Source organism: Mesoplodon mirus (genome assembly GCF_964341445.2).
Source record: "Mesoplodon mirus genome assembly, chromosome: 15".
Classification (NCBI taxonomy): domain Eukaryota; kingdom Metazoa; phylum Chordata; class Mammalia; order Artiodactyla; family Ziphiidae; genus Mesoplodon; species Mesoplodon mirus.
The window spans coordinates 44,956,238-44,981,634 of NC_138991.1; the positions used below are offsets into that span (position 1 = coordinate 44,956,238).

Genomic DNA, 25,397 nt, shown 5'->3' on the forward strand with positions numbered 1-25,397 from the left:
GGGGGTGGTTCTGAGATCAAGTAGAATAGTGGATGTGATCTGCTTTGTAAACAGATGCTTACGTGGGAATGCGTTGTGTGGCAGGAGCAAGGTAGGGTTGGGATCAAGTCTTTTTGTTCTTTAGTTGAAGAATAGTTGATTGACAGTGCTGTGCCGATCTCCGCTGTACAGCAAAGTGTCTCAGTTACACACACAGAGACATTTTTTTAATATTCTTTTCCATTAAAGTTTATCCCAGGAGATTGGCTAGGGTTCCCTATGCTTTGTGGTAGGACTTTGTTGTTGGGATCCATTCTTGATGTTCACATCTCAGGGCCTTGGTTTTCTCATCTGAGAAATGGGGATGCAATATCCCCCTCACAGGAGGGCCAGAGGAGCTGAAGAACACCAAGGGCAAGCACAGCTCAGCCAAGTCTGTTTCCTTTCCTGTTCCCCAAGTTGAGGGACAGTTTGGGCACGTGTATGGGAGATGGGACATAGGGATGTGGGGTCAGCTCTTGATGCTGAAATCTCAGCCTCTGTGCACCGGTGCCAAATTGAATCTCGGAAACAGAGTTTTGGGGGAAGCAAAAAAGAGTAGCTTTATTGCTTTGCCAGGCAAAGGGGGACACAGCAGGCTCCTTCCCAGAAAAACTGTATCATGTCCCAACCCGGATTTGATGAATTTTATAGCAATGGTTCAAGGGTGGGGTTGCTGATAAGATTAGGGTGTGTGCAGGGCTTGCACTCCTCTAATCTGGTCTCAAGTAATCTTGTTGATGAGCTTCTCTGGTATGACAAATGCTGACATCTTCCATTTGTTGGGTTTTAATTCTATAATAGCTTAAAGACACTGATATGTGTATCCCCTGAGGTGGAACCAGGACCCTGCCCCCAGGCTGCACTATTGTTTCTTGGCTGCCCCTCCCTTGTCTTTGCATCCCTTTCCTTCCCGGGTTAGCGACTGTTCCAATCTGCCCTTTGGAACTCAGGGAAGGTCATGGAGTCTGGAGTCTGTTCCCTACAAGAAACGGGGGACAGGGGACTTCCCTGGTGGTCCAGTGGTTAAGACTCCGTCCTTCCCCTGCAGGGGGTGCGTGTTCAATCCCTGGTCGGGAAGCTAAGATCCCACATGCCGCGGGGCACAGCCAAAGAAAAAAGGAAAAAAAAAGCGGGGGACAGGAAAGCTTCCGTGCCCGGGAGCCCCACAGGGTCCTGCTCTGTTTCATTACTCCTTTTTACTTACATAAACCATGAGTTAATCCATTCTCTTTAAACACTTAAAACATTACAGATATGACTTAAGCCTCCAGGCTGCTTTCTCCTTCAGGCCTTTTCTCTTCATTTACATACCTTTTATGCTCCCCTACCCCCGAGAAAACATAGACCTGTGATGACATTTTACATAGTGACACAGCTCCGGCTGTTCACCCTGCAGTGTCCCTGGCACATCTGTATCAGCACGTAGAGAGCTACACGCTACGTAATCTCTGTGGCAGGAGTCCTGGCACTGAGGTCCTGATTTTATTCCCTCTTCACTGAAATTGCTTCCTGGTTTCCCCCACTGAGCATCCTCTCGGCTGCCTTCTCAGGATCCGCCTCCCTTCTTCCTGCAGCTCAATCAGATCTCGTTTGCCCCGCTGCTGCTGCCAGCCTCCTCCCACGTCCCCTCCCTTCCCTTGCAGCCTCGTTTCGCCCAAGGCCACCCAGGACCCTGGGCGGAGAGTGAGCTGTCCTCTGACTACCTGACCACCCATCCTTCCCTTTGGCCCTTGACCCACTTATGCCGGGGACCTTCCAGATGTGCATGTGCATATATGTGTTGTGTGTGTGAAGTATGTGTGTATATGTACATGTGTGTGTGCACACATGTGATCTCCCTGCTTAGTGTGGTCTCACTGCCCACACTGCCCACTGCCCAATGCAGGTCCACCCACCCAAGGAGTAGAATTCAGCCCTTGTTGAATTTAAAAAAGAACCTACTGAAAATTATTAATTATTAATTAATTAATTAATAAAAAAGAACATACTGTGGTTACCAAAGGGGAGAAGGAGAGGGGGAGGGACAAATTGGGAGGTTAGGATTAACAAACAACTATACATAAGACAGGTAAGCAACAAGGATTTACTGTGTAGCATAGGGAATTATACCCGATATCTTGTAATAACCTATATGGAATATGGAAAGAAAGAAAAAAAGACACACACGCAAAACCCCCCCAAAACGGATCACTAGGCTATACCCTTGAAACTAACACAATATTGTAAACCAGCTATACTTTAATTTACAAAAAAGAACCTACCCGTTCACCTTGTGTCCTCTTCGCCACATTTCCACCGCATGGAGTTTCTGTGACCGTTGTGAAGCCACCTGACAGCGCTGGCAGATGCTAGGGGAGCCCCTGGACTGCTGCGCGGGGAGGGCACCGCCTTCAGCTGGCTCCTCAGCCAAGTTCCAGTGGTCACCAGCAGGTGGCAGCAGCAGCCCAACATCTCCGTTTCCTGCTGGTTCATCTGGGTCTCCAGATGTCTGTAGCTCGCTGTCTATCCACGTTTAAGGTTGAGATCAACAAAAGCTTGCTGGGGTGGGGAGGGACTTGGCCACAAAGATGATGATAAAGTGACAACATTTTCTGAGCACTTGCAATGTGCCACGCTGCTCTCCACACTTCATGCATATTAACTCTTGGTTTCACAACAGCCCTAAGAACGTATGTCCAATTAATATACCCATTTCACGTATGAGGAAACCAAGGCGCAAGGAAGTAAAATAATTTCTGCAGGTTGGAAGCTAGTAAGTGGATCTGTTGGCTTCCCAACTCAGGCCGTCCAGCCTCAAAGCCCTCCCCCTTGACAGTTCTTTCTAGGGATGGGGTTTGCTTTGGGGTGGGCAGCTAGCATGATGCTGATGCAAAATTTCTTTTCTGGGAACATCACTTTTTAAGAGAAAACCCCTCAGGCCTGTTGCCACTATAGATGAAGGAAGATCCCCAGCTGCCCCACAGTGTGAGCAGCGGGGCGGGGGGAGGGGGGTGTCTCTTGCTCCATTCACAGACTTCAAGGAGTTCCCTATTTTCACTTTCATGTCCCATTCTGGGCCATTTCCAAGTCCAAGGGCAAGTGGATCCCCCTGGTTTCAGTCCCCTCCCTCCTCTCTGCCCACTTCTTTGTCAGTCACAACTCTGCCTTTGATTGATTGATTCATTGATTCATTCAGTACTTGTTGAGCACCTGCTATGTGCCAGGCACCATGCTAGGCTCTGAGACTGAGTAGTGGATAAAACAGACAAAGTCCCTGTGCTAGTGCGACAGACAGTAAATATGATAAGCAAGTAAAAGACATATGTTAAAAGCACAATAAATGTAATGGAAAATAATAAAACTAGGTCTGTGGGGTGCTGCAGTTTTGAGTAAGGAGACTAGGGTGGGTCCCATTGCAAAGGTGACATTGGAGCAAAGACTTGACTCTGCTTGTCTTCCATTCATGTGTTGATGCTTCTTGACGGCAGGTGACCCCCTGAACCATCCCCTTCATTGTGGAGAGTTTATATGCCTTTCTCCTTTGCTCTTGGCGTCATGACCTCCCCGGAGGGGAAGTACACGCGCTCACTCTGCCATCACCCACGGAAGGCCCGTTCTGGGGTTTTTTTTGTTTTTTGTTTTTTTTCGGCCAGAGCCCCATCCCCCCGCCCCCGGCCTGGCATCAGCCAGTGCCCCAGGTGTCCCCTACCCCTACTCCCCGGCCCAGAGCTGTGTGTGCTGGAGAGAGAGCTGAGCTGCTTCCATGGGGAGCCTGGGGCCCACGGGGTGCCTGGAACCTGTGGCCTCCTTGAGGATGTGAAAACCACAGCACATCTTGACCCAAGCGTCTCCAGGGTGATGGCGGGGGATGGTGAGGGCTGCTCACACCTGCAGGAGCTGTGGTTTCACACTTGGGCTCCCATCCGAGCCTCACACCTTGATCCCAGGTTAACAGTCCCACTATTAAGACCATCAGTGTTCTAGAACTTTCAGAACCAAGGAATCCCGTGTTCTCAGTGACTTCTTCCAACCATCCCCTTTTACAGAAGAGTCACAGAGAAACTATCAGCAGGATCGACAGCTGAGCCCTCGTCCAAAAGCAGAGACAAGCCAGAGCTTCAGGCATTGCCCTGCATGCAGCCTGGCCTTTGGCGAGGACCACAGGCCAGGCAGGTCCAGGCCAGGGTAGGGATTCCCCTCAGGGCTCTGAGAGCTGGCGGCTGAATCAGGCTCTACTACTTTAACCTTGCTTCATGGCCTTGAAAAAGCTGCCTCTAAAGGTGAGCACCCTTAGGAGGAAAATGATCTCTTTTCTTTCTTCCTTTCTTTCTTTTTTTTAAAGTATGAGTTGTATGCAATATGCAGCACCAATAGCGAGCTCCTGTCCAAAGCTGATGTTCAATAAGGTGCCTTCAAAACGTCACAAAGAAGTATTTTCTTAGCATCCTAAATTCACATTTCAGCAGTTTCTCCGACAAATCATCAAAAAGAACTTGACTGGGCTTCCCTGGTGGCGCAGTGGTTGAGAGTCCGCCTGCCGATGCAGGGGACACGGGTTCGTGCCCCGGGTCCGGGAAGATCCCACGTGCCGCGGAGCGGCTGGGCCCGTGAGCCATGGCCGCTGAGCCTGCACATCCGGAGCCTGTGCTCCACAACGGGAGAGGCCACAACAGTGAGAGGCCCGCGTACCGCAAAAAAAAAAAAAAAAAAAAAAGAACTTGACCTCCTCCAATTCCCCAGGACAAGCAAGTAAGATGCCAGGGGATCAGGGCCACCGTGTCATTACTGCCGAGTCTGGCCTGCGGCCCTCCCCAATGTGAGTGCCAAGGGGAGCGTCCTTTCGCTGTATCCCAGCACCTGCATGTACTCAGTAAATGTGCTCAGTAAGTATTTCTGGGGTGCATAAAGGGAGCAACAAAATGGGCAGCAGGAGCCAGAAAAAGAAATCTTGGTTGGTGAGGGGCTGATTCTAAGAAACTAAGCTGATTTTAAACCTGGAATCCCCCAAGTGCCCCTTTGCAGGGTGGGACAGCCCGCAGGTACCTGGGCTGTGTCTGGTTTCTCACTCCCACCCACCTCTAGCACAAGCCTTGGTCCTGGCCGCAGAAGGAAGGAAGCTGACGTTTACTGAGAGTCTGGGCTGCACACGGTACATGGGTGACCTCTCCAATTTCTCCCCAGGGTACGTCAGGCCGCCCCCATTATTAAGAGAGGAAACTCCAGCCCAGAGAGGGGAAGTGACTCACCCAAGGTGGCACAGCCAGGAGGTGTCAGAGCCAGGATTCAGACCCAGGTCCACTGGCTTCCCCCAAAATCTTCCCACCCCCAGGGTCACTGTGGGCTCACTTGGTCCCCTTCCCCTCCCCCTGAAAGGCGATAAGGAACAGTTTGGACTTTGTGTGACTCTGCAGGCAGAACCTGGGAGGCTGGGCTCGGTGTCTGTCTCAGGCAGTGTCCTGGTCCCAGCAGGCCCGGTGGGCAGCACTGGACCAGCCCCTCAGCACGTGACCCGGGGGTCACCCACGTGCCTCAGAGGGAGGGAGGCTGTCATCTCAGGCCCACAGACACGCATGCCGCTCACATTCGTGCACACAGGAAGCTCACGTCGGCACAGACACACGAGTGGCCTTGGGAATATGGCAGAACCACGGGCGAGCTCCATGTCCACAGGCACGCAGGCTACTCACACGCGCAGCCACGCCAGTGGGCACCTGAGCCCCAGACACGCACTGTAAACACCAGGCTCAGGGGTCCCAGCCAGGAGACCAAGGGCTGCAGGCCTCTTTACACCTCGGCCCAGGTGAACCTGTCCGTGGCTCATGGCTCAGTGGCATGGTCAGCTCTGGACGGCCACTCAGCCTCACTAGCTGGCCTGGGGCCCAGGCCCTGCAGATGGAGGGGCCATGACCACCCACTGGCGGAGGTAGCTCCTGGGGGGCCCTTCGTCCCTGGGGCTACTGAAGTCATGCTCCACAGGGCTGCCGCAGTCAGAGTCCACGAAGCCGCTGTCAAACGTGTCCATGTCCAGGCCAGCTGGGGGCGAACCTACCTCGCTGTCCGACACCCCTCGGGGCGACCCGCCATCCCAGGGTGGCCCGGGGGCCCAACCCTCCTCATCCTTGAGGTGCAGCTTTATCCTGTCAAGGAGGCTGCCCAGGGGGCCCCCCGGCCTGGCAGGGCCACTGGCTGAGACGCAGCCACAGGATAGGACCGTGGCCCCCGTGCCCAGGAGCGAGTCCTCCGTGCCCGGGCCAGGCTCCAGGCCGGTGTCCAGGTTCAGGGCTGGGTAGCCGTCACCCCCGCAAGTGCAAGGCCAGGTGCACAGCTCCTCTGCATCCACCACAGTCACCGTGTCGATGGATACCAGCCCATACGGCCGGTCCCTCTCCTGGCTGTGAGCTGAGCTGCCCAAGCTGCCGGTGGTGGAGGGGGCTGGGCCCCAGGAGCCCGGCTCAAGCACCCCGTCAGCTTCCACCAGGTCTGGGGGCTCCGGCAGCTCTATAGGCACCAGCCCCTTGGCTGCAGTCTGCGGTGGGTACTGGCTGTGCATCTCCAGGGGCAAGGGCACCCCTGGGTTCCAGGATCTCAGCTCCAGGCTGGAGGCAGTGAAGGGGGTGCCCACCCATTTCTGCGAGAGAGAAGAGGAGGGAGAGTCATGGATGGGATGGGGGACAGGGGGCGGCGGGGGAGCATATCAACAGACAGACACAGAGACAAGACAGACAGCAAGAGAGAAAGAGACAAAGACTCCAGAAGATAAAGAGAGAGATGGGGGTGGGGGGAGATGAGCACCGTGCTGTGTGCCTATCCAGGGACAGTCCCTGCCGCTGTCCCGGCCTCCCTGGGCCTCAGTCTCCCTGCCTGTAGCAGGGAGCCACGGCCCTCAGCAGCCTGCAGGTGCAGACAATCCGCTGCTCAGTGGCCTGGGGTCTGTATGGGTGCGGGTCCAAGATTCCCAAGCTGTGGGGACGAGGGGCAGGAGGCCCTGAGAGCTGAGTGACAGAGCCCCCACCAGGCATTCTGTTTTATGTCCTCGGGGAGATTTCTCGAAACCACGCATTCTTCTGTTTGTGTCCTCACTAGAGTGGACACATGACCAGGGAAGAAGGCCCAATTCTTCTGGTCATGGCTGTGTCCCCAGAGGCTCACACAGTGCCTGGCACACAGTAGGCACCCAATAAATGTATATTAACTAAATGAATGAATGGAGTGAATCAAGGACCAGCCACTCAGAATAGATAAGGGCTGTGGGGTGACAATGGACTGAGGCAGCCGTCCCTAAACTTTAAGGATCCCCCTGCCCTCACCTGCCAGGGGTCCCACTCATGACACAGGATCTCCATCCAGTTGGCAGAGAAAATCCCTGAGAACCAAAATCTCCTAGTTTTGAGCCTACTCCATCAGAAAGCTCCTCTCAGAACCCTGCTGAGGCCACCACCACTGATTTGAAGTCACTTCTCAGCTGTGTGGCCTTGAGCCAATTACTTACCCTCTCTGTGCCTCAGTTTCTGCATCTGTAAAATGGGCCTGCTAATAGTCCCCACTCCACAGGGTGGTTGTGGGGATTAAATGATAAATTAAATAACATCTGTGGCGCTCCTAGCAGAGTGCCTGGTGCACAGCTGTATGTGTGTTGGTAAAACAAACACAAAATAGATTTGATATTTGAGCTTCAGGGAAAGTGCAGAGGAAAGAGGAAAGGGTCTATCCAATGTGGGCTGCAGCCTAGGCTCCTCTCCTGCCCAGCTCTGAGCCTCGGTCTCCTCATGGTTCCCCTGGGATGGTGAAGCACCCCCTCCCCACCTGCAGGGGCTGCTAAGAGGATGAAAGGGTGGAGGTGAGACAGCGCTCAGTGAGCGCCAGGCAGACGGCATGTCGGCATGTCGTACTTCCTGACTTCCAGGCTCTGCTGGAGCAGGTGGGTCACCACATCCTCTCTGCGGTGACTGCCGCCACCGGGTGGGTGGTGGTAAATAGGCACAGAGAACCCAAGGGCGATGGCGCTGGTGGCGGGGGTTGGGGCCTGGATGGGGCTGGTGTATTTTGCAGGCAGGGCCATATCCTTCCCAGAAGCTGCTCCCTCCCCACCTCCATAGCAAGGGCTTCTACCAAAGGACCAGGAGGCCACTTCGTGGCTCAAGGGACCACCTGGCTCACCCTCTCTCCCAGTTTGGCTCCTTGGGTTGGGAAACGCTGCAGGATCTTGTTTAATTCTTAGGCCAGCTCTGCCCCACTGGAATTATTTCCTGCACTTTGCATGTGCAGAGACTGAAGCCTGGTTCCAGGCTGGGTTGGGGATCTGGGTGCCCCGGGCCTACAGGGTGGGGCTGGTGGTCTAGGTGTGTGGGTGGAAGCAAGCTCCCAGAGGGTGAGAGGCTCCCAGGGGCTCATCATGTGGTGGGGACACTCACCTTGAAGTCTCCGCTGTGGCCCATGTACAGGGGCTGGAAGAAGGGCTCTGGGCTGGGCACCTGCACCCACGCCTTTTTCCATAGCCTGGGAGGGCAGAGACGAGGTGAGCCCCCCGCATCTCCCAGAGGGCAGCCGGGCCTCCCGCTCAGATGCTCCCCAAATGTGTCCTGCGGGAGGCTCAGAGCCTCCAAGACACACTCAGGCCCCTCCCTTCCGCCCCTCTGCTCCAGGCCTCAGTTTTCACATCTGTAAAACGGGGCAGCAAGTCTCCTGAAGGTGTTCCGAGTTTAAGGGCTTGGCTGCCTATCCTCTGCTAAGCCAGTGCTGGCCCCTGAGCCTTGACTTCCTCCTCCACCACCAGGGATGAGCCAACAGCCAATTCCATGGGGCTGTAGGGAGGGGTCAGGAAGTGTAGGCACAACACCAGGCACCCCAGCACCCAGAGACTGGCCTGCAACACCCTCTGTGATTCGCAGGCTTCTCTGCCTTGAACAGGGTATGCAGGGCCCCCGCTCAGTGTCTGCCACTTAGCAAGGGCTCAGCCTCAGCCAGTAGCACGCACGAAGGCCAGGGGAGCTTAGGTTTTATCAATATTTGTAATCAGCATCAGCCCTTCTCTCGATGGCCACGTTCAGCAGAAACCCAATACATAAAGAGATAAAAGCAAAACCTCTGGTTTTGAAGCAGGATTGTCGGGGGTTTATCCCACCAGCCCTTAACCCCCACCTGGCGGCCCCTCCTGACCCTCAGGACTCAAAGCTTAAAATTCACTGGACAAGATCACAGCTGAGGTCACTGTTATGAGCACAGGTCGAAATTCCTTCTCCTCCACTTCACTGCTGTGTGACTTTGGGCAAGTTCCTAGACAGCTCTGTGCCTCAGTTTCCCCATTTGTCAAACGGAAGTAAATGCCATGTATCAAGCTCATATGGCTGCTGTGAGGGTTAAGCATGTGCTCTACACAGTGCCCAGTAAACAGTTTATTATCACCATCACTGTCATTACTATTGTCATGGTGACAGGTGTGTCCTCCAGTCCTGGCCCAGGCTGGGCCCCTCCCTGCCACCCTGTTCCCTGGCCTTACCTCCAAAGCAGGTGGGTCTTCAGGCCTAAGAAGACAAGGATGGGGCATATGAGGACCAGGATGGGAAGCAGTTGAGGGTACAAGTCTCCCTTTATCTCTGGGAAGGAAGAAAACACTGGTTGAATTTGACCAACCTCTACGAGAGGCCACCTGGGCTGGGTGTGGAGGGCACTGGGTCTGGGCTGGAGTGGAAGGGGGTGGGAAGGCTGCTGGTGTCTCGCAGTGGGATGGACCTGGCTTCAACTCCTGCTCCCATCCTCATCCTAGGCAAGTGATTTCATCTCTCTGAACCTCAGTTTTCTCATCTGCAAACTGGGGATAATAATTCCCACTTCACAGATACATTAGGAGGATCAGAGGTCCCGCCAGGAGAAGCACCTGGCACCCAATGCAGGGCCTGGCAAGCAGGGGCCCCAGAAATGCTGTGGAACAGCTACAAGGGGATGCATGACTGAGTGGGTACCTTCCAGCCGTGCTGAAAATCTCAGGGCTCAGGGCTGCTGCACTAGGACAAGATTTAGTACAAGGAGTTGGTGTCCATCCCTGCTTCACATCTTACCTTCTGGCTGGGTGTGAAAGACGACTGGGTCACTCCACTCGCTCCAGGTCCCCTGGAAGGAGGAGCCAGGCTGGGGCCCTGCCCGCACCTGCAGCTCGTAGCTTGAGCCTTTGTGGAACTCCAAGGGGAGGAGAGAGACGCTTCTCGAATCCACAGAGATCAGCTTTCTCCCTGGACTCTGCCAACACAGGGAAAGGATGCATTGGGTTAGGACCGCCCAGGCCAACCCCTGCCTCCAGCAGAACCACCCTTTACCAGCCCCCAGGAAAGGGGTGGAGTTTCTCCTGGCAAGTCTCCGCCCCCTCCACAAGAATCAGTCTGAGTTCTGGCCATTCCAGTGTGGGCAGCACAGAGCCATGGGCGCTGCCCCGGCCTTGCCTGTGATACAGTGCTTTGTTCGGTTTCTCACTGATCCCAGCTCAGTCACTCACAGTCCCACAGGGGACCCTTCCTGCTGGGCCTGGGAATGTCCCAGGAACAGCAGTGGCCATTCCTGGGAATGTTTAGCTGGCAGCATTCCAGACTTTGGACACTTCTGTAATTCTTCAACAGTGGGTATTTTCAATAGTGGGCATTTCTGGGCGTCTTTAACTACAGGCGTCTTAGCAATGGGTACCTCTGGAAGTCTTCCACTGGGGATGGTCTAAACTATGGCATTTATGAAAATCTTAAACTGGGACCATTCTAAAGGATGGATAATTCTAGAACACTTCAGCTGTGACTGTTCTAAATAGTGGGCCATTCTGGAACTCTCCAACACTCTAAACAAAGAATGCCTCTAGAAGCCTTCACGTTTGAAACAATGGTCCCTTTGACACTGAACTTTATTGGTTATTGATACTTCTGGAACTCTCCAACTATGGCCATTCTAAGCAAAGTGGGAAGGTTCCAGACTGCCCCATTTCTGAAACTTCTTCTACTGTGACGGTACTAGACTTGAGATAGAACCAGGGACAGTGCTGATCCCTTCCTCCCTGGCACACCGATAGAGGAGGAAACAGGAAGGAATGAATTTTACGGGGTCCCCTACCCCAGGGAGAAATGAGGCAAGGGCAGCACGGAGTGGGAGAGCACAAGGGAGAGCGTCCATCCCCGGCGAGTCCTTGGTTTCCACTCTGGACTGTGAATTACAAGCTCACCTGTGTCTGCCCCTCCCGCCAACCCGGATGCTCGGCACTGCCCCTCCCCCTCCCCACCCCCACCCCGCCCCAGTCCTCTGAGGGTCTCACCAGAGCCCAGGGGTCTCCGAGCTTCCTGTACCGCAGCTCATACTGAAGTTTGCCCTGCAAGGCGTAGAAATTGTAATTGGAGCTCCAGGAGATGTTATAATGTCCAGAGAAGGTCACGGTCACGTTGAAAGGGGGAGATGGCTTGACTTAGAGGAAAAAGCCAGAAAGATAAAATGGGATGAGATTTTGCAGTAGCTAAGAATGATGCTCTCCTTGGTGAGATCAAGACTAATGACCCTGAATGACTTGGCATAAAGCATCCCCTGTCTCTGGGTCTTAGTTTACTCATCTGAGAAATGAGAGATTTAGATGAGTCTAAAGGGGGGGTGCTATGACTCAGGGGGGCAAGAATGCAGACCCGCGTGGCCGGTGGTGGTGGTGGGAAACCAACAAGACCCACTCATTCTGCATTTCTGTTCTAAATGATGGCATCATTTTCTTTTAACTCTAGCTTCCTTGAGAAGTCAAAAGACTGTAATTAGCATGATGCTAATTAATTAGCACCAATTATGCTAATGACGGAAGTTACCACCTCTGAGTGCCTGCTGGGCTGCTCTACAACGAGCATTTTGATGCCCGCAGGGGCCCTGGGAATTCGATGTGACTGTTGTCATCTCCCAGACATCTTCTGGAAAGTGCAGGAGCAGAGGTCTGGGCCACACCACCACACCCTCCTGGGCTCTGTGATCCGGCTTGCCATATGCCCCTGTCTTGGGGATCTTAGCTCCTTGGGACAGAGGTTTTGTTCTCCAGGTCAGTGCTGTGTCCGCAGCTCCTAGGACAGAGCCGGCACATAGCAGGCCCTCAAGAGGTACTTGTTAAACCAACAAATGAACCTTCCAGGGATTCCATAAAGGAACTCTGAGGCTACGGATGACTCGGCACCAAGGCCTGCGATGGGAGAAGGTGAGTGTTCAGGCGGCTGCGGCGAGGGCTTTATTGTCATTGCCATTTCAGCCATGGGTCCTTTGGGACTGGACTAACTGCTAAGCCCTCTCCTCTTTTCCCCAGGCCGACAGAGACCTGGTTTTCCACTTCCCTGTACGTCCTGGGCTGGGTGGTGAGGACCAGAGCTGGGGATCAGGGATGGGGTCAAGGACAGGGGCCCAGAGCCCAGGAGGGGGAAGGGCACAGGCCTGGCTTCAGGTCCTGGCAGGGAGGGGGAGAGGGAGGGGCCAGAGAGAAATGGGACTTGGAGCCACCCTGCGAGGTGGAGGGGCCGTGGAGCAGTTCCTTCTCCTCTGCAGGGGCCGGGGGAGGCTTGCTGTCTGCCCCATTCACTCAGAGGGGCAAGAGGGTGCCCCTGCTCCCACGCCTGGATCTGCATGGCTGAGTGAGCGTGTGCGTATGTGTGCATATGGGCGTGTGTGAGAGAGCGTGGGCCTGTGTCCAGGCTGGCTAGGCCGAGGGCTGCTGGGACACCCGTGCATTTGTCCAAGGGTGTATTTATGAGTGTGTGTGTGAGAGACTCTGGGTGTGTGTGCGTGTGTGTGAATCTTCATTCACACCTTGTGGGGTGCGACACCCACTCAGCGAAGTGGTGCAAACCTGGATCCCCTCCAGGTGACAGACACCCTCTCACCCGCCTGCCCCACCGCTGGGAACCTAGGGCCAAAATCCCCCAGAGATTCCTCGCAGAGGCTGGGCCTTCCCGAGGAGGGCAGGACTCTCTTAGCAGTCTGCGTTTGCATGCCTCTGAGCACGGGCTTCTCACCCCCTCTGTGGAAATCCCACTTTGGAGACACACACACACACACACACACACACACACACACACACACACTAAAAGCTGCCTCCTGGACCTGCCTTGGGTCTGGACCCACAGAGACAACTGCTTCCACCAGCCAGGCCCCCGCTCTGCCCCTGGACTCCTCCCTAGCCCCGGCCTGGAGGGAAATTCCAGGCCTCACTGGAGCTAATGAATGGGAGGAAACTCAGGGAAGTTTTTCTCTTGGGACCCAGTGTCCCCACTTGCCTCATAATGTAGACAGAATCCCTAAGAGTCAGGGTTAAAAGGGCCCTCACTCTACAAATAGGGAACCAGTCCAAGTTCACAGATAGGCAGGGGCTGAACCAGAACTGAAGGCCAAGATCCTGGGTCCCAGTCCAGCTCCTTTTCATACCGCCGCTGCCTCTCTTTGGTTAAAGCTCAAACCTCGTTATCAACCCATCACACCTTCGTAAATATCAGTGCATCTACAGAGCAGAACTCTAAGGGGAGGTAAGGACATAGGACAGGTCAGCTATGATGGTGGGGGAAGGGGAGCCGTCTCAGGGACCCTGTGTCCTCCTCAGCTCTGGGGTCCAAGGGATACTCACTGCTTTTAGCCAGGACAAAGCTGCCGCACTCCTGGGAGTGGTTGCCCGAATGGTCTGTCATGTTGACACTGAAAACGTCGTCGGCCATGAATTGGAGCACATCCATGTGGCACGTGTACTCTGCATGCGTGGCGTTGTGGGTGGACCAGCGGAGGCTGCAGGAGGTGACCTCGTCCTCCAGTTCTCCATATGAGTCTTGCCTTCAAGGACAGAGCAGCCGGTTATGGCTGGAAGCCAGTGGGGCTCAGGGCACAGGGCCAGGACCCCAGCCCAGAATCTTGGGGCTGGGAGGGAGTTGAGGTGGCACCGGGTGTCACCTGGTCCAACTACCCCTTTCCCCGGGAAGATACTCCTCCCCTGAAGTAGCCCTGATGGATGGTGTCCAGGCTCGGCTTGTATGCCTCCAAGGGACTGGGAACTCACTACCTCATTTAAGGACAGCAGCTATTAACTTTGGAAATTTGCGCCATTCTTGCCTGGACTGAGCCTAAATCTGTCCCTGTCAGTTCCATCAACTGTATCACTGTACTACAGAAAGGGTGCTAAGCATTTCAGTTCTCCTTCCTGCCCTCCTCTGTCCAACATCTGTTGAATACCTAACAAGTGCTTGTGCTCAGGGCCAAGATAAGAGCCAAATGAACTTCATCCCCTGCTTTGGGTGAACTACCAGGGAGGCTATTGGTATAAGGTTGGGGGGAAATGCTCTGGCTTTTTAACTGCCAGTGGGCAGAAACAGTGGGTTTTGAAGTATGTATAGGAGTTCACCAGATATTTATTTCCCTACCTACATCCTCAGACTGTGAACATGACCACCCTTGAGGGCTAATGTGGATGTGTGGACTCAGTTCTTTGCTAAATATTTGCTGGAATAGGAACTTCTGCTGAATAAAGTCTCTCTAAACCTCTTGCACAGCAGCCAGGAGGATCTTTAAAAACTGCCTGTCACCTCCATGCCTAAAACCCTCAGGTGGCTTCTCATCACCCACACAATAAAAGCTGGCCCTTGCTTACCTCTCATCTCCTTTGCTTGTTATTCTCTCTCGCACTGGCTCACTCTGCTCTGGCCCAACTGACCTCCTCGCTATTCCTGATTCAGTCTCTCCCTACCTCAGGACCTTTGCACTTGCAGTACCCGCTGCCTGGGCTGCCCTTTCGCCAGCTCACTGGCTGCCTCCTTCTCACCCAGAGAGGCCTGCCCCGACCACCCTGGCTAAAGCAGACCTTCTCCCCATGTCACTTGCTTTCTACCCCAGGGTCAAGGTTCCTGGACTTTAAAGCACTCATTATTCTCAGAAAGCATCCTGTTGGTTGTTTACGTGTTTCTTGTCTGTCTTCCCAGTCACTCCCCACCTGCAGTGAGTCAGTTCTGGGACCAGCTGGGACCTTGTCGGTCTTAGGCTCTACTGGGCCCCCAGTGCCTGCAAGTGTCTGGCAAGAGCTTAATAAATATGTTCTGAAGAAGTAACTGAATGAACGAATGAATTGGTGATGACAGAAGGAAAGCCAGCTGTTCTTTATCCTGAGCAGCACATTGACAAAGACTCTCCTTGACCAGGCTCAATTCAGGCTCCTCAGAACTCTCTCCTCAACTAGGCCCTGACTTTGGGACTTCCACGCTGGTCTCTGCATTGTCTAATTTTAGCAAGAATCCTGCTAAGTCATTTTAGCCAGAATCTTCCATCCTTGATATCTGATCGAATTCCTCATCCTCCCAAACCCCCAGGTGACGTAGGCTCACCCTGGGCTGCCATTAGCAAGAATCCTGTTAAGTCAGTTTAGCTGGAACCCCCCTTACCCCTGATGTTTCCTCTTAGTATTTTTCTATCCATTGACCTGTTCCTTGGCTATAAATTCCTAATTTTCCTTGTTGTATTCAAGTTGAGCCCAAGCTCTCTTCCCCACACCAAAACCCCACGCAGCGGTCCCTACACCGATCATGATGGTCTTTTTTTTTTTTTTTTAAAGAATCCCTTATATATTCTTTTTTAAAAATAAATTTATTTACTTATTTATTTTTGGCTGCGTTAGGTCTTTGTTTCTGCGCGCGGGCTTTCTCTAGTTGTGGTGAGAGGGGGCTCTCTTCGTTGCGGTGTGCAGGCTTCTCATCGCAGTGGCTTCTCTTGTTGCGGAGCACGGGCTCTAGGTGCATAGGCTTCAGTAGTTTTGGCACATGGGCTCAGTAGTTGTGGCTCAGAGGCTCTAGAGCGCAGGCTCAGTAGTTGTTGCACACGGGCTTCGTTGCTCCATGGCATGTGGGATCTTCCCGGACCAGTGCTCGAAACTGTGTCCCCTGCATTGGCAGGCGGATTCTTAACCACTGAGCCACCAGGGAAGCCTGATCATTACGGTCTTGAATAATGTCTGCCTTACCATTCTTTAACAAGTGCAATGAAAAAGTTTTCTTTAACAATAGGGACCCATGAATCTTGGAGTCAGACTGCCTGTGTTTGAATCCCAGCTCCACCATTCACTGGCTGTGTGACCTTGGGCAAACTGCATAACCTCTCTGAACCCTAGTGTTCTCGTTTGTTAAATGGGAGCAATAATTGTGAGGATGGGAAGTGATGGTTCATGTGAAGTGTAGCAGGATGCCAGGCATGTATTCAGTGTTCAAAAAAATCATGTGGCAGTCTGGTCATCTTGGGGTCTCAAAACCACAGTCTGGCCTGTGTGGGCAAGAGAGTATGGTCTTTGGAGCCCTGCTCACTGGACAAGTCTCGTGAGTCCTGCATGGGCATCTGTAAGATAGGCACAGTGATTCCCAGCTCCCAGTCCCAGATCACGGTCAGTGATTCTCAGCTCATGGTGAAACCAAATGCTGTTGGTGAAAGGGCTGAGAGAGCCCTCAGAAGTGGCAGCCATTATTTTTATTGCTAAACTACCTGCCAGGCACACAGTAGGTCCAACTCCGTCTGTGGCCTCTGGCAGTCCTGCCCCACCCCAGCCCTCCAGGGCTACCCTGAATCGCATCCCCGAGGCTGGCGAGGCCTGGCCACTTACCAGGTGAGGGTGAGCATGTCAGGGTGCGGGGCCCATGTCTCCAGGATGCAGGTGACCGTCTGGATGTAATCGGTGTAGCAGACGAGGTCTGAGCAGCCCCAGGCTAGAGGGTCAAGGGAGACAGAGGCCTTGGTTGGGGGTGGTACTGGTCGGGGGCAGCAGAGCTGATCACCCCCTCACCCCCTTGAGGGCTCGAGGATGAGGGGAAGCAGGGGTCCCAGAGTAGGATGAATATGACGACCCTAGGGCAACTAAGATAAAGGCCTGGAGCAAGGGGGTCCTTGCCACCTAAGAATTCTATTTTTGAGCCCCCAAAGTTGTGAGGTTGGCTATGGAGACAAGACTCTCCTAACGAGAAACATCATAAACTAAGCGGGTCCCCACAAGCCCTGTGTCCAGACACCAGGTCCACATCCCTCCTGGCCGGCCTCCCTCTCAAGGTGGTGTGTCCTGAACTCCCCGGTTGCTGGGGGAATCTGCACATCCTGCGAGAGGGATTCGTGTGGTCAATGAGAGACCACATGCTCCCTCTGTTCCCCGCAGCTGGTCCGAGACAGGACATGGACCTCGGTGACCTGGCAGTACTTCGAGGGAGCAAGAAACCTTCAGAAAACTGAGAAGCCCTTGGATACTTTTGCCAAGATGTCTGTATTATCCTACTGCCCAAACCATCACCACCACCACCAACCAAGTGACACAGGTATGGTCCCCCTCGGGCAATTTTATTGCAAGATTTAATACTCTCCCAACTCCAACATGAATTTGTTCTAAAAATGTTTGATAAAATCCAGTTAATAAGTTTTAGTTTAGTTTTGTTTTGTAAGATCAAGTGCCAACGCTGCTATTCCCCCTGGCTCCACCCCCCACTATTTACCAGAAATTTGTTCCCCTTTTAAATGGATTCATTCTTAGTGGCTTTTTTCTATTTTTCCTTGACTAATGAGGATCCACGGGGTAGCAGTACATTCCTCCTGGGTCTCCATCTAGGTCAGAAGCTGGATTTGCAGTCAAGAACACTGTCACTGGAAACATCCCTTATGTCTACTCCCATCACATTTAACCAATGAGAACACTGAAGCTCTGAGACTGGGCTGCCCCTCTTGTCTCGCTCTTGGTCTGGGCTCAGGAGACCCAGGAAAGGCAAAATCGAATCTGTGCTAGTTCTTCACACCCACACACGTGGCAGACACCGCGCAGCGATCATGGCACTCACTCCCTTGGGTGTGGCCTCAGAATCCTTCTCAACACAGTTGAGTGGCTCCAGACAGCCACTACCAAGGGATCTGAGATGTGGAAATGAATCCTGTTCTAGGAGGAAGTTTCTTTCGGAGAGGAGCACAGGGCTTGTTGGCGGACACAGAGCGGCCAGTTCAGGTACTTTGTGGAGAAAAGAGGACTGGTTTTGGCAGGACCAAAACCCACGTGGCTGTGTCCTCTCTGAGTTCATCGTATTCTAGTTGTTCTCTTTCAGGGCTCCAGACCTTGGAGAGGAGCTGCCTTTCCTAGGTAGACTCAAGGCCACCAAGGGACAGAGTTTGTCCAAACTTGTAATGAAACACTGGAGAGGGGACAGTAGTCCCTGAACTAGTGTGGAGGTGGCATCAGGGACCAGAGGGAGTAAAAACCCTGTCACCAGTCACGACCCTGAGCCCTGGGCAGAGAGCCCCCGGGCCACCCCCCCCCACCCCGCCCAGGGTTATCACAGCGTGTGGGAGGCAGTGGGAGCCGTGAAAAGTGCACCCGTGACTCACGAGTGCTCTGAGTCCCTATTTGTAAGCTGGAGACACTGGCCCCTCGGAGGGGGTGGGGAGGTATTTAGATGATATCACACCAGTGCAGCCCACGCTGCCTGCACGTGGCACTCACCCAATAAAAGCAGTTAAGACCACGGGAATCAGGCAGGTTTGGGAACCCATCCCAGCTCTGCCACTGCCCGGCTGTGTGGCTGTGGACCTGCCTCTCACCCTCTCTGAGCCTCACAGGTTGTCGGCAGAAGGGAATGAGGATGCTCGGCCCCCGGGACACAGCAGGGGCTTGTTATTTGTGCTCACGGGGTGGGGAGAGGCAGCGGGTGACCCAAAGGCCCTTTAGAGGCTAGGACAGGATGCTGACCACTCAGAAAGGGAAAATAAAGGAGCCTGACATCTGTTTCCTGATGGAGCTAGTTGAGGCTTTCGGTCTTTCGGTTCCCATTCGAGCCTGTGTGCTGTGTCCCACCTCCTCTGGGAAGGCTTTCTGGATCTCTCAGCCCTGACTGCGCCCCCAAGTCTAACACCTGGCCTTTCCCTGCTCGGGTCTCGAATATCCCACCCTCTGACTGCAACATCTTCTGCTCTTCCGGGGCTTCCTTTTAAGGCTTTGGCTACTTTTATCTCCACAGCCACTCTCCCCACCAGGGAATATCTGTGCTGGCAGTGGATCCAGTGATTGTTGAGAAACATCTAGGAGATGAGGAGAGACTGTGGTTAGATCACAGGCAGGACTTCCTCACTCTGAGAATTGGGAGCCAGCCAAGGCAGAGAGAAGAAGGATGAAGTCCCTCATCCTCCCACCCCCCTTCCCTGGCCAGTGAGATGTGGAGACCAGGACAGTGGGCTGGGCCATGTGGGACTCACTGCTGGACAGTGGAGCTCTCTGGTGGGATGAGCTCTGGCTAATGCAGAGATGGCTACTGGACTTGTGTCAGCCGCAAGTGGACAGATGCCACAGACTCGGACCCTGTGGCCTCTACCCTGCCCTGGAGCCCACAAGGCCAGCCCGGCCGCTCTCCACCCGCCTACCACGGGGCAACTACTTACCCCTCTGGAGCATCAGCAGGAGCACAGGGGCAGTCCAGCCGCAGAGCATGCTGCCTGCCAGAGCCTGGAAGAGACACACAGGGAGAGCGTGGGCCTGGGGCCTGGGGACCAGGGGACCTTGAACATCCTCCCTCTGGTCCCCATCCCTCCTTTGGAAGACTTGCCTCAGTTTCTTGGATCTGTTTCTGAGAAACAAGAGTTTGAGGAGCCCGTGGCTGCCCCCAAGGATTCCTGTCCCTTAGAAGTGGCTTCTTTGCCCCTTGGATCCCTCCCCGCTTCTCCCCGCTCTGCCTGGGCCCCCAGCACCATGACAAATGAGAGGGGCGTGTAAAGGGTGAAGAGCTCGCTGCTGACCCACCCCTGCTAAGCCTGTTGATGTAGTACCACGTGTGCATGTTTATCCACCTAGATAAGAAAGAGGGAGGCGGGGAGGGGAAAGTGGTATTTGAGGGGCAGCGATCTTGAGTCCTCTTTCTTTTTCTTTCTTTTTTTTTTTGCGGTATGCGGGTCTCTCACTGCTGTGGCCTCTCCCATGGCGGAGCACAGGCTCCGGACGCGCAGGCTCAGCGGCCATGGCTCACGGGCCCAGCCGCTCCGCGGCATGTGGGATCTTCCCGGACCGGGGCACGAACCCGCGTCCCCTGCATCGGCAGGCGGACTCTCAACCACTGCGCCACCAGGGAAGCCCTTGAGTCCTCTTTCTTACGAAACCCCCGTTTTGTTGTTAGCCCAATTAATTGGCTTCTTAATGAGTAGCAAATCCAAGATTAACCCACAAAGGAGACAGTTACTGCATACCTAAGATAAGTTTAGCCCAATAGCGAGGGTTCTGACCTACATACAGAGCTCCCCCGGGCTTAGCCCACCAGCAGGCACGGGGGAACCCAGCTTGACCACACGAAGGTGCCCTGGACACCCTGATCTGCATGAGATGGAGAAGAGACCTCTTTGGAGACCAGAGCCAGCCTGTCCAGGAAGAGCGGACTTTGGTACCTTGGGCAGAAGAACAACCCACCAGGCTGGCAATGCCAGGCTCTTGCTGGCACTTTGTCCATTGCACCCCCCAGCTCTGTGTCTACTTGGGGAGGTACCAGCCAGAAGCCAGTGGGTCCCAAGAACCCTACCCAGATAGATCCCGTGGACAGGGGTGTAGCTGGAACAGGAGCCCAGAGGGCTGACCCGTGCAGGGACCAAGTCACACACATGGCTTCTTCCGGACACTATCCCTGAACCTGGGTTCCCCCAGAGCCTACTCTGGCCCCGCCGGGAGCTTCCTTTGAGCTCCCAAACAAGTCACCAGGCAGGCAGCGGTGCAGGGCGCGGAGAGGTTCAGCTGTGTGGCTCTTGGCTGGTCACTTCCCCTCTCTGAGCCTTAGAAGTAAAGATGGTAAAGCCTGCTTCCAGGATTCTTGTGAGGATTCAAAGACTCCATTTATAGAATCACTGGGCCCCTGGCATAGCCCCTGGCACATAAACACTCAAGAAACAGTGATGGATACAGGCTTTTAAAGCATCAGAACGGACGGACTCCTTGAGTGATCTACCCAAGAGGTCCCCAAATGTCTCATTTTCCAAAAGTTGGCCATATTTGTAGATCATGTGTACTATTATTTAGTTAATGTATTTTCTATAAACAGACCCTATTAAAAATTTAACTCCAACTTCAACCTAAGCAATAATGCACATAGTTGTGTATTTTTTCCCCATAGCTGTGTGTCATTCCCCAGTCAATGAATGTAAAGCATTTGAAACAGTGCCTGGCATATAGCAGATGTTATATAAGTGTTTCTTAAACAAAGCAATCAACTTACCATAAAACAAAATGCAGTGAAATGTAAAAACTAAATACAAGGAAAACAAAAGACAGTAATTGAATTTCAGTGAGATACTATTCCCTGCTTAAGACTCTGATGGGGCTTCCCTGGTGGCTCAGTGGTTAAGAATCCACCTGCCAATGCAGGGGACACTGGTTCGAGCCCTGGTTTGGGAAGATCCCACGTGCTGCAGAGCAGCTAAGCCCGTGCGCCACAACTACTGAGCCCGCATGCCACAACTACTGAAGCCTGTGCACCTACAGCCTGTGCTCTGCAACAAGAGAAGCCACTGCAATGAGAAGCCTGCGCACCGCAACCAAGAGTAGCCCCCCCTCGCCACAACTAGAGGAAGCCCGCGCAAAGCAACGAAGACTCAATGCAGCCAAAAATAAATAAATAAAATAAATAAATTTATTTAAAAAAAAAAAGACTCTGATGAGTTGGAGATCTACTTTGCCTTTGTTTAAAGAGTATTAGAGAGGTGTTGAAGACATAGTAGCATCAAGTGGAGATTCTCACCCCCTCCCTCATCAGAGGATAGAAAGAAATTTGAAGACGGTCTCACTCTCTCACTAGGGGGTCCAGGGATATTTAACACCATCTAAAACAAGCCACTCAATTCTGGGAAACATCAGCCTTGAATGATGACGTCTTCTCCTGTTTCCACAGCACCAAGTAGGAACACCTCCCAGTCCTACTGCCCTCCCTGCCCTGAATCCACCCCTTATGGGGCTTCCCACTCAGCTGACTCCTGAGCGCAACAGCAACTTACTCCCCAGATGCACCCAGACCAGCAGGTGTGCTTCCTGAGTGAAGGACAGAGGGTGCCCTGCAGCCTCCTACAGAGGAGTGAAGAACACCTGGCTTGGAGTCTGTCAGGTGCCAGCTGTGCGACCTTGGGCAAGTTCCTGACCTCTCTGATTCTCTGTTTTCTTATCTTTGTTGTAGGCACTAAATGCATCATTGCATGTGAAGCACTCCAGCGCAGTCCTGGATGGGATGGAGCCCTAAATTGGTGCTTAAACACCAGGCTCCAGCACCTGGAAATGACTTCTGAGGTTGTGGTCCTTCAGACTAAAAGTTGGTCAAATTTCAGGAGAGTCTGGGGATGTGGAGAAGACTGGGGGGAGGAAGTCAAATGGAAGCAGGTACTATGGAGAACACAAAGTGCTTAACTTCACAGTCAACAGAGAAATGCAAATGAAAACCACAATAACGGTGCCATTTAAATTTTATCAGATTAGTAAAAACTAAAAGTCTGACAACATCACATGTTGTCGAGGACACAACGTAATGGGAACTCTCATTTACAGCTAGTGGAGATGTAAATTAATACAACTAGTCTGGAAAATAGTTTGGCATGGTCTAATAAACTTGAACAAGTGTTTACCCTAAGACCCAGCAATTCCACTGTGAGGTATACTACCAAGGAAACACTGGCACATGTGTACAAGAAGCATAGGCAGAAATGTTTATAGTGGCATTGATTTTAATATTGAAAAACTGGAAACAACCTAAATATCCATAAGCAAGAGAATGGAAAGATAAACTATGGTGTAATCACTCAATGTGAAAATGAATCATAGCTTCACACAACAAAGCAAATGACTCTTACAGAAAAAAAACAACAACAACCAAAAAACCAACCAAAAAATCCACAAAGCAAATGACTCTTTCTGAAGCAAAAGAAAAATTAGAAAAGAACACAGGCATAATAACTCCGTCTGTGTCACACTTAACACCATGTAAAGCAGCTCTATATATTGTTTGGGTGAATGAATATATAGAGAAATCCAAGGGAATGAAAAACATCAAATCTTGAATAGCGTGGACAAGGAGGGGATGTGATGAAGCGAGGGTCTCCAGGGGTCTCAACAGTTTGGTAAAACTGAGTGAAGCTATCATGGGTGTTGATTATGTTTTTCTTTATACCTTTTTGTATGTCCAAACTATTTCATAACATTTTAAACGTAAGTGGATCTTGGATTTATAAAATAAAATGTGGAAGGGGGACTTTCACTTCTGGCCATGATGGAGCTGGTATCTGGGTAACCCTCTTACTAAAACAACTACAAGAGGAGAAAAAAAAAAACACTAGAAAGCATGAGAAAGCAACCAAGTTAGATAGTACTTGAGAGGCCAGGGTGCCAGAGAGAAGGAAAATGTGTTGAAATTCTGCATGCAATGTCCCCTCAAATAATTTGCCAAGTCACTGCAGATGAGTTACATTCCAGGAAACCTAGAAGAAAGCATCTGGTAACAGGCTAAAAAGCTAAGAAGACATTTTGTCAGTTTCACAATGTTAAGGGAAGAATCAGAGTCTAAGAAAAATGGGCCCTGATAAATACCCAGTTATTCAGGAAAGGCTATGCCTTGGGAATAAGAAAAATCAGAAATAGTTCAGTCTTCACTGCATCAAGATGATCTGCCTATATGCCATATGTCTGCTAGAAAAAAAATTAAAACCTATCTGGAAAAACTTAGCTTCATCTAAAGCCTCCATACTTTTCATACACAATGTCCAGCATTGAATTAAATTGATAAGACAAACCAGAAAACAGTACCAAATGACCAAAAGCCAAGAAGATAAAAACAAAACAAAACCAGAAACAGACCCATAAGTGATTCAGAAAATGGCCTTATGAGACAGGATTTAAAATAACTATGATCAGTATGTTCAAGAATTCCACCAGAAATATGGCATCTATTTAAAAGTAGAAACTCTAGAGCTGAAAAATGCAATAATTGAAATTTATAAGAACTTAATAGATGGATAAAGGAACATATTAGAAAATCAGAAGATAGGACTGGTGAACTGAAAGAATGGTAGAAAATGAACAGATTGAAGCATGCAGAGAAAAAATGTTTAAAAATACAGAAAAGAGCAAAAGAGACACATGAGACATTGTGAAAAGGTCTAACATAAATGTATTTGGAGTCAAGAAAAAGAGGAGAGAGGATAACTCAGAAGCAATAATAGAGATACTGGTTAAGAATTTTTCAAAACTAACAAGAAACCTTAAGCTACAGATTCTAGGAGTTCTACAACCATCCCTGCCCCGCCACCCCAAAAACAAATACAAAGAAAACCACATCTAAGCACATCACAGAAAAACTGTTTTAAAAATTAAAGACAAAGATATACTTAAAATCCAACTTAGAATGTTATATCCAGCAAAAATATCATCAGAAAAAGAAGGCAAGCTCAATATGATAAAGGAATCTACTAAAATCCCACAGTTGATATCATACTTAATGATGAAAAATTGAAAGCTTTCCCTCCAAGATCAGAAACAAGACAAGGATGTCCACTCTCATGACTTTTATTAAACAAGGATGTCCACTCTCATTGTACTGAATGCCTTGGTTCTAGCCAAGGCAATTAGGCAAGAAAAAGAAATAAAAGGCATCCAGAATGGAAAGAAAGAAGTAAAGTATTTCTGTTTGCAGATGATATGATCTTGTATATACAGCATCCTAAAGAATCCACACCAAGAAAATAAAATGAAACAAAGCAAACAACCAAACAAAAACTATTAGGACTAATTAGTGAATTTAGCAGGATTACAGGATACAAGATCAATATACAAAATCAACTGTATTTTAATAAATTAGGAATGAACAATCTGAAAATGAAAATTTAAAAGTGATTTCATTTACAATAATATCAAAAAGAATAAAAGGGAAATTTAACTAAAGGAGTGCTAGACTGGTACACTAAAAACCATCGTACAAAACATTGCTGAAAGAATAATGGAAGATCTTAATAAATGGAAGGATATCCCATGTTCATGGATTGGAAGACTTACTATTGCTAAGATAACTCCCCCCAAATGATCTACAGAGTCAAAGTAATCCCTATCAAACTCCCAGCTGGCTCTTTTGAAGAAATTGACAAGCTGATCCTAAAATTCATATGGAGATAGAAGTGGCCAGAATAAACAAAATGATCTTGAAAAAGATGAACAAATTTAGAGGACTCAGACTTCTCAATTTCAAAGCTTACTACAAAGCTACATTAATCTACACAGGGTGGTACTGGCTTATTTATACACATACAGATCAATGGAATAAAACTGAGAGTCCAGGGCTTCCCTGGTGGCGCAGTGGTTGAGAGTCCGCCTGCCGATGCAGGGGACATGGGTTCGTGCCCCGGTCCAGGAAGATCCCATATGCCGCGGA

General features: G+C 51.4%; 1 protein-coding gene across 1 annotated transcript in view; it reads right to left on the minus strand.

The window, feature by feature from the left end:
- Positions 1-5,550: 5,550 nt before the first annotated feature.
- The window catches only part of IL21R (interleukin 21 receptor), a 32,616-nt gene continuing 12,769 nt past the window's right edge, over positions 5,551-25,397 (minus strand). Inside the window, exons 2-9 of the mRNA XM_082644121.1 lie at positions 19,402-19,465; positions 16,604-16,706; positions 13,604-13,803; positions 11,285-11,430; positions 10,056-10,233; positions 9,497-9,593; positions 8,412-8,496; positions 5,551-6,628 (exon numbers count right to left, since the gene is read on the minus strand). Of these exons, the coding sequence (XP_082500247.1) occupies positions 5,864-6,628; positions 8,412-8,496; positions 9,497-9,593; positions 10,056-10,233; positions 11,285-11,430; positions 13,604-13,803; positions 16,604-16,706; positions 19,402-19,450 (1,623 nt within the window). The 5' untranslated portion in view covers positions 19,451-19,465 and the 3' untranslated portion in view covers positions 5,551-5,863. The remainder of the gene's footprint in view (positions 6,629-8,411; positions 8,497-9,496; positions 9,594-10,055; positions 10,234-11,284; positions 11,431-13,603; positions 13,804-16,603; positions 16,707-19,401; positions 19,466-25,397) is intronic.